Here is a 7,710-nt window from a genome sequence, read left to right on the forward strand (position 1 = left end):
AATATGGGAAGAAGCTTCTCCTTGTATATTCGAGCTCCCATCCTTTAGGTCGTTTCTTTCTGGTAGCCTGTACCAATGGTCAATAAATGCCGATTTTGAAAATCCAACACATAAAATATTTCCACAAGACCAAATGAGGTGTTACATATTGTTTGGATTGCTCTGGAATGTGGTCGGTTCATATATTTCTTTTCAGAGTATACTACCACTTAAGTGGCATGGCAAGCAGCTGAACTAGTAAGCTTCATTTAAGGAATATGTAAAGTGGCACGTGCCACTACCATTGCCTCTGGAGACTGCTATTTCCTTTACCTCACAAATCCAATAATATTTCAAAATTAAAGAGAAAAGAAGAAACAATTTTTACTGGTAATTGAATAAATTCCACAGTAAGCCAATGCTATATATTATTGAGCATAATTACAGAGATCATGCAAGCTGCACAATTCAGGAAACAGTGGGTACTAATAAGTCAGTTCGAGTGGATGTTAATTTTATAAACAGTGTAGCAGTGTTATTGACCTTAAATTCCCCCAAGAAAATTGCATCCAAGAGCTATTCCAGTGTTTTTTCACCTTTTCGTTGTCAATGATAATCAAATTTAAATATTTACACTTTATTTTTCTTTTTATCAATTCTGCTTTTGGCATATGGTTTCATGTGAAACACTTCAGTTCCATCAGCATTTTAGACATGTAAAAAGTCGTAAGAATACTACAAAATAGCAAATGTACCATTTGATTTATAGGCATTATATAAGCTGGCAGCAAATCAAAGAGTGTGAACTATAAAGTAGGATTCATCGTACGGAGAACCCTTGATTCAGAAAATATTTCAATCTCTTATTTCAAATTTATTCCCAAGTATAGAATACTGATGATTTGTTGAAAATAAATTATCTGCCTTTTTACCGGTTCTCAATAGAAGATACCTGGATCAATGGAGTAATTGGTTTGAATGCCAATATATTTAAATAAAAAACAAAGAATTATCAATCAAACCTGTCACATCTTTAGTACCATCTAATGCCAAGTAGATATTTCTTTTCTTTTACTGACTATATATGCTTAGTTGGTTTTTTTTTTTCTGTTACATCTTTCAGTTGTCGCAATGCAGCTAGCATCACACAGTTTGGACTAACTTTTGCAAGTCAGGTTACTTTAGCTAACAAATTAATAGATTTAACCCATGCGAGAAGATATCTTATCGGCCCTTGCGCATTAACCAAAGCAAGAACATCAAAGATTACATCGCTTGTGACAAAATATTTTCCATGTGTTCAACAAACAGAAAGTTTTAAATTGATACCCTGCCGCAGAATTTGGATACCGAACAAGCATACTGCAGAAAATATAAACACACCAGTTCTAGATATCTTACCTTCTCAACTGTACCATGCACATCATCTTTGACAGGTAGCTCTCCATCGGAAGATCTGGACAATTGTTGCTCATAGGGGCAGCTACAATAACAAATAGGAGAAAATATTCAATGAACATAACTCAAGCGTGTAGTTGTATGCAAAAATATATTGGTGGAAAAGATTGAAAATAAGTACAGGTTTCCAGTGTTGATGCATTCTCCAGTAGGAAATACACCATGGTTCTTGAGAATCGATGAGACACGTTCAAGAACATGGACATGGGACACCTGCATGGCACTGGTCACCTGCATGACACTTTAAACCTGTATAAGAAAATGCCTCTGTGAGAGGGAAAGTTTGTTTCCTACATTACAAGTTCTCAATATCACACAGCAATTTGGAGAGAGGTTCAGAGGAAAAAGATGACAGTATCTTTGTGCAGCGTTCAACTTGCTATATTTCTGTTTCTTCTTCCTTCTATTCTGAAACTCAAAGCAAGCCGTGGTGATCGCCACACCCCCTGCTGAATCGTGCCATCCCATGACTCGGGACGTGCCCACGGTGACCCTACAATGCCGGACGTGAACACATAGACCGCATCATCGCCCAGCCCAAACTCCTGAAGACTCACAAACTGAAACCTAACACTTAGACTAACGTAACAGAACTTTTCAACACCTAACTCTGACGAAACTGAAACTATCCTAACAGCTAGTTTATTTCCAACAAAGTTTAATCCTAGATCTTGATGCACATCTGTGTTTATTATTCCTTTTAAATTTACATTGTTAAAAATTATTCCAGGGGGTCAGCTGATGTAATTACGCTCTGGATTTAGAATTTTAGGTGCCATGGTTGTTTAAAGATCGTAAGTCAACCTACAATGAGTCTAATAGGCGCATTGGATGTTTGTTTTTTCTCTCAATCAATATGATTATTTTCATAATTTAAATCGAGCAGATTAATACATTTATTTCCTAAAAGCCAAGGCTTACCATATTATATGCATCTATAGTAGAGAAAACAAGAAGATATGCACTGTAGCTACAGATACAAACAGTTTGATACCTCTGGGTGCGCCCGGATATAAGAATCAAGAGCTTCACCAGCTTCATTAATTGCATTAACAAGGACCCATGACATACGTTTAAGCTTTTTCTCCGCCTTCAGCCGCTTATTTCCAGATTTTTTTTGAGAAATTTCCGAATCTAAGGCAAGAATATCATCTGCACATAGCTTAGATATAATAAAAAACCCATCTCCATCTGTCAAAGAATTGCCATTTGCATTGAACGAAGATCCCGTGCGGATCTTTTTTTGAGCCGCCAGGAGCAAAACTGCTGTTTCGGCAAGCATTCCATTCTTTATGTATATCCAGAGCTCAGCAAGTAGATCATCTGTTCTTTCTGCAATCAGTCTGGTTGTATCCAAGAAGATCTTCTGCAAAAACGAAAATGGAACATAAACTGAGTACCTTTGGCATTATACACAAATAAGTGGTGTTGAATAACTTCCACCGGTGTTCTCACTGTCAAGCACAATAAAATTGAATGTTCAAATTTGTTAACATCAACCTGTAGTCACTGCTTCCTTATCTTGATTAAAAAGTAAAAAAGATGTGATACCTGGACTACAAAAAAAAAAGGTTCCATAGGGAAACTATTCTGTCTTTGACAACTAGTACATCAGTAATGACATACTAGAAATTCCACTTGTTACGTTTCAGAAATAGTAATTCATGCTGGGATGAATCTGAGACGAACATTATGGCACGCACAGAATATGGACATCCCAAATGTAGTTGAAGAAATAGCAGTACTATGGGTCAACAGGAAAGTGGGACAAACCATTTCAGGTAAGCACAGCAGTTGAATGAGCCTGTAGACATACTCTCTATTCTCTTTGTCAGGTAACAGATTGTCCTCAAGAAACTTATGCAGGCAAGCGTTCTGAACTGCAACATGTAGTGGGAGTAGGCCCTCGACGACTTCAGGGCCAACTGTGCGCAAATTGGCCAATGCGCCATAGCGGAACAGCAACTTGATCATATCAGTAGAGAACATCTCAGCAGCTTGGTGGAGGGGAAAGTACCCACATTGGTTCATGTAGTTGGGATTGGCACGATGTCCATCGAGCTCAGGAGCCTTGCCCTCCAAGGCAACTTTGGCACATCGCAGGGCATTTTGCACAATCATCTGATTGAAGGTCTGTGGGGTTATGACGAAACCCCAAGCCAAGCCCACTCTGTCATTCTCGAATAAGTTGAGGAAAAGCTTGACACTATCCTTTTCCAGGATGGGTGCCAGGCGGGATAATTTATCGAAGAAGGCATCATTTGCCATCTTAGATTTATCCATACAAAAGTGAAAGGGTGAAAAGGTAATCAATGATCCAATCAACAAAGTTTAATAGGGAAAAAAAAAAAAGACAAGCTGAAATGCATCGTATGACAACAAAGCGCAAACATTGGAACACACAAGTTAAGTATTCACAAGTAGTGCAGGGATGAAAACTGAAAAGACAATTATAACTAAATGATTTTTCAATCCAATTACAGTAACGTGGACAGCAAAGAACCTCATGAGTACGGTCTGGGATGATTGTATGAGTTGCTCTGTAGGCAGAAAGAAAAGCCTGTTTTCGATCCATCCACTGAAACAGAGAATATGCAAGCATGAAGTGGCATGTCTAAGAAAAGGAAACAGAAGTAGAGCGAAATATCATATAGGAGGTTTAGTTACCGCACCTCCTTGATTAATTTGATATGGCTAGTAAAATCTTTAGAAGGACCAGGTGCACAAGGAGGATAGGGAGGATTCCAAGGATCAATTGCTTCCATGTTTGATACATCCTTAGCTTGACGATTATCTTCACCATAAGCAGCTTCAGTTGCCTTCTTTTCGTTCACTATCTCCATTGCTGAAGAACAGGCGCGGATTCTAGTTTCAGTGTCTATTAGCCTGAAAGTAAGTACAGAATTACCATCCATGTGTTATCATAACTTGTTTAGTTTGATACTTATTATTTAGAGCATTTGCACTAAGCAAGATTACGCCCAGACACTGACTTTCAAAGAAACCTCAAAACTGCAGTTAGTTTGGCACTTCTGTCATTTGGCAAAAATAGCCTCCAGTTCGCTATAGAGAAAATGATATTGGTATATTTGCAGCCAGTGCGCGCTCTGCAAAAAAAGGTCCACAGTTTCACATACAGACTTTGCGAATTTTGACCAACAATCGCTTCAATGTACTGTGTCCTTCACAAACAGTACTACCCGATTGAATTTAAAACTAATTTAACAAAATGAGGCCTGATAGTATATTGTAATAGTCACACACAGTAATTGCCAACGCTGATGTCCAACTATTATGACAAAACGAGGTCTAATGTATACGAGAAACATGATAAATGCTCCAGAAAGTACAGATGGTTGAAGCTGAAGCATATGTGCAGAAGATTAAAAAGCATGCATGAGTATAACACACAAATTTGTCTCACGCATGACACTCCGGACCGAAAGTACGGATGACTGAAGCTGAAGCATATGCACAAGATTAAATTCTATGCATACTACCGCAGATCTATTCGAGCTCGAAGGTACCAGATATAATGAAGGCTAATCTTTTTTCCAAAATCAGTAGAAAGAAGCTTTCGATTGCGCAGTTCGTGTGTAGAATTGAATGTATTGGGAAGAGGGAGAGGATCTGGGGTTCTGCGATTACCAGATGAAAGCAAGCACGGCCGGTTGGGGATCGTAGGCCGGGACGAGAGGAGGCACGGTGAAGATAGGGTTTCGCTCGATTGCGCCGTCGCCGGGTTGCCGCTAGGGGCTTCGCGGGGCCTCACTCCTTATTTCGTGCGCTCGAGGCACCCGCACCCCTTTACTTCATTGGATGGTCTTCTCCATAGAGTCAGTTTAACTAGGTTAAATCCATATACTTATGTTTAATGGTATTTTGTTTGGTTGCTAACAAAGTTTTTCAGTCTATTTGTGCATCCTGTTTGGTTAAAAAGAAAACTGCAATTTGTGTCTCAAGCACGCATTTTACCTCTTTGGTTATCTATGAGACGTTAGTTTTAGTTACCACCTCTTTCAAGTAGTGATATTACCCCGCACCAACAAAGAGCAAAGAGACATCATAACAGCAAATGAAACTAACATGGTGGCCTAATATAACGTCGTTCAGTCCTAGCTAGTTCCGGATAGCAGTTTAACATAATATGTTAGGCCCTAGCTAATTATGAATGATAGTGCATAGCGCACATGTAGTTCATGACACACATTAATTAGGGGTGATTCATGGCACAACACGGGGTGTTAATTCATGGCACATCACACATGAATGCTTCTCTTCTTCTTCAGATCTTGGTCTGGCCTCTATCAGCCCACATAGCGTCCGCCAACTCCCGTCTCTTGTTCTTCCAGGCCGTGTTATCGGTGGCACCAACACCATGGCCAACATCGATCTCGTCAAGCTGGACCTCATCCTCCTCCGAGAAGAACGAATCAACACCCCAGTCTAAGATCCAGTTATGCAGAATGCAACAAGCCAGCACTAGCTTGACCTGGGTGGAGAAGGTGTGGAAAGGCTTCTGGTCAATAATCTTAAATCTGTTCTTCAGAGCTGCAAATGCCCTCTCCACGGTGATCCTGAGGCTAGAGTGCTTGGGAAGTTGGGATTGAAGAGTTCCTTGACATTCTTAGGGTAGAACCTTGCAGAGAACTCATTGAGGTGGTACCTTGTGGACCTGAAGGGCGGGAGAAAATCAAGGTGGCAAGCATAGCCAACATCAGCTAGGTAGAACTTACCCTGAGGGACCTTCAGGCCATCTGCTCTCTCCAAGCTGTCAGCCAGAATAGTAATCATGGGCTGATCCTTCCCACCCAGCAAGCACATATGTGAACGTCATATCGAAGTCCACATCGGCAAGCACATTCTGGCTGGTGTGGTGCTTTCTCTCTTTGTAAGCATGAGACTCACTTCTTGGCACTCTCGCTGTTATATGAGTACCATGAATGGCACCAATACAATAGTGACATGACCATGAATATATGTTATAATCAAAAATTTCAACATTGGTGTACATGAACATTAACACTCTAAAATGATGCAAAAAAGTGTAAATCAGTTGTACAAGGTATTGCTCACCTTGAAATATGGATACCAGTGGTGACTTTCAGCGATCTTCAAGGGGGTGGCCGAAGATGCAGGCTTGATCATCTCTCCTCTCAGTTCTCCAATAGCATATAGAACTTTCTTGAAGTACTTAGAAACTATCTCAGTCGATCTCCTCCATGTGCTATGGATGTCTGATGGCGTGTATTTCACACGTTCGTTGGGCAACCCCAAGAGGAAGGTATGATGCGCACAGCAGCAAGTTTTCCCTCAGAAAGAAACCAAGGTTTATCGAACCAGGAGGAGCCAAGAAGCACGTTGAAGGTTGATGGCGGCATGATGTAGTGCGGCGCAACACCAGAGATCCTGGCGCCAACGTGGAACCTGCACAACACAACCAAAGTACTTTGCCCCAACGAAAAAGTGAGGTTGTCAATCTCACCGGCTTGCTGTAACAAAGGATTAACCGTATTGTGTGGAAGATGATTGTTTGCAGAGAAAACAAGTAAAACAAGTATTGCAACAGATTTGTATTTCAAGTATTAAAGGAATGGACCGGGGTCCACAGTTCACTAGAGGTGTCTCTCCCATAAGATAAAAGCATGTTGGGTGAACAAATTACAGTCGGGCAATTGACAAATAGAGAGGGCATAACAATGCACATACATGGCATGATAAGTATAGTGAGATTTAATTGGGCATTACGACAAAGTACATAGACCGCCATCCAACCGCATCTATGCCTAAAAAGTCCACCTTCAGAGTTATCATCCGAACCCCTTCCAGTATTAAGTTGCAAAGCAACAGTACAATTGCATTAAGTATGGTGCGTAATGTAATCAACAACTACATCCTCGGACATAGCGCCAATGTTTTATCCCTAGTGGCAACAAGCACAACACAACCTTAGAACTTTCCGTCACTCGTCCCAGTGTCAATGCAGGCATGAACCCACTATCGAGCATAAATACTCCCTCTTGGAGTTAAAAGAAAAAACTTGGCCAGAGCCTCTACTAGTAACGGAGAGCATGCAAGATCATAAACAACACATATGTAATAACTTGATAATTAACATAACATGGTATTCTCTATCCATCGGATCCCGACAAACACAACATAGAGTATTACGGATAGATGATCTTGATCATGTTAGGCAGCTCACAAGATCCAACAATGAAGCACAATGAGGAGAAGACAACCATCTAGCTACTGCTATGGACCCATAGTCCA

The 7,710-nt window shown here is 40.5% G+C and overlaps 1 protein-coding gene across 1 annotated transcript; it reads right to left on the reverse strand.

The window, feature by feature from the left end:
• Nucleotides 1-3,099: 3,099 nt before the first annotated feature.
• LOC124695382 lies at nucleotides 3,100-6,231 on the reverse strand. The gene is made up of 6 exons (XM_047228236.1): nucleotides 6,104-6,231; nucleotides 5,754-6,014; nucleotides 4,443-4,544; nucleotides 4,110-4,323; nucleotides 3,941-4,015; nucleotides 3,100-3,705 (listed from the first exon to the last, which is right to left on the reverse strand). The coding sequence occupies exons 1-6, from the start codon at nucleotides 6,229-6,231 to the stop codon at nucleotides 3,100-3,102; spliced, it is 1,386 nt and encodes a 461-aa protein (XP_047084192.1).
• Nucleotides 6,232-7,710: the final 1,479 nt, after the last annotated feature.

This window comes from Lolium rigidum, chromosome 3 (genome assembly GCF_022539505.1).
Source record: "Lolium rigidum isolate FL_2022 chromosome 3, APGP_CSIRO_Lrig_0.1, whole genome shotgun sequence".
Classification (NCBI taxonomy): Eukaryota; Viridiplantae; Streptophyta; class Magnoliopsida; order Poales; family Poaceae; genus Lolium; species Lolium rigidum.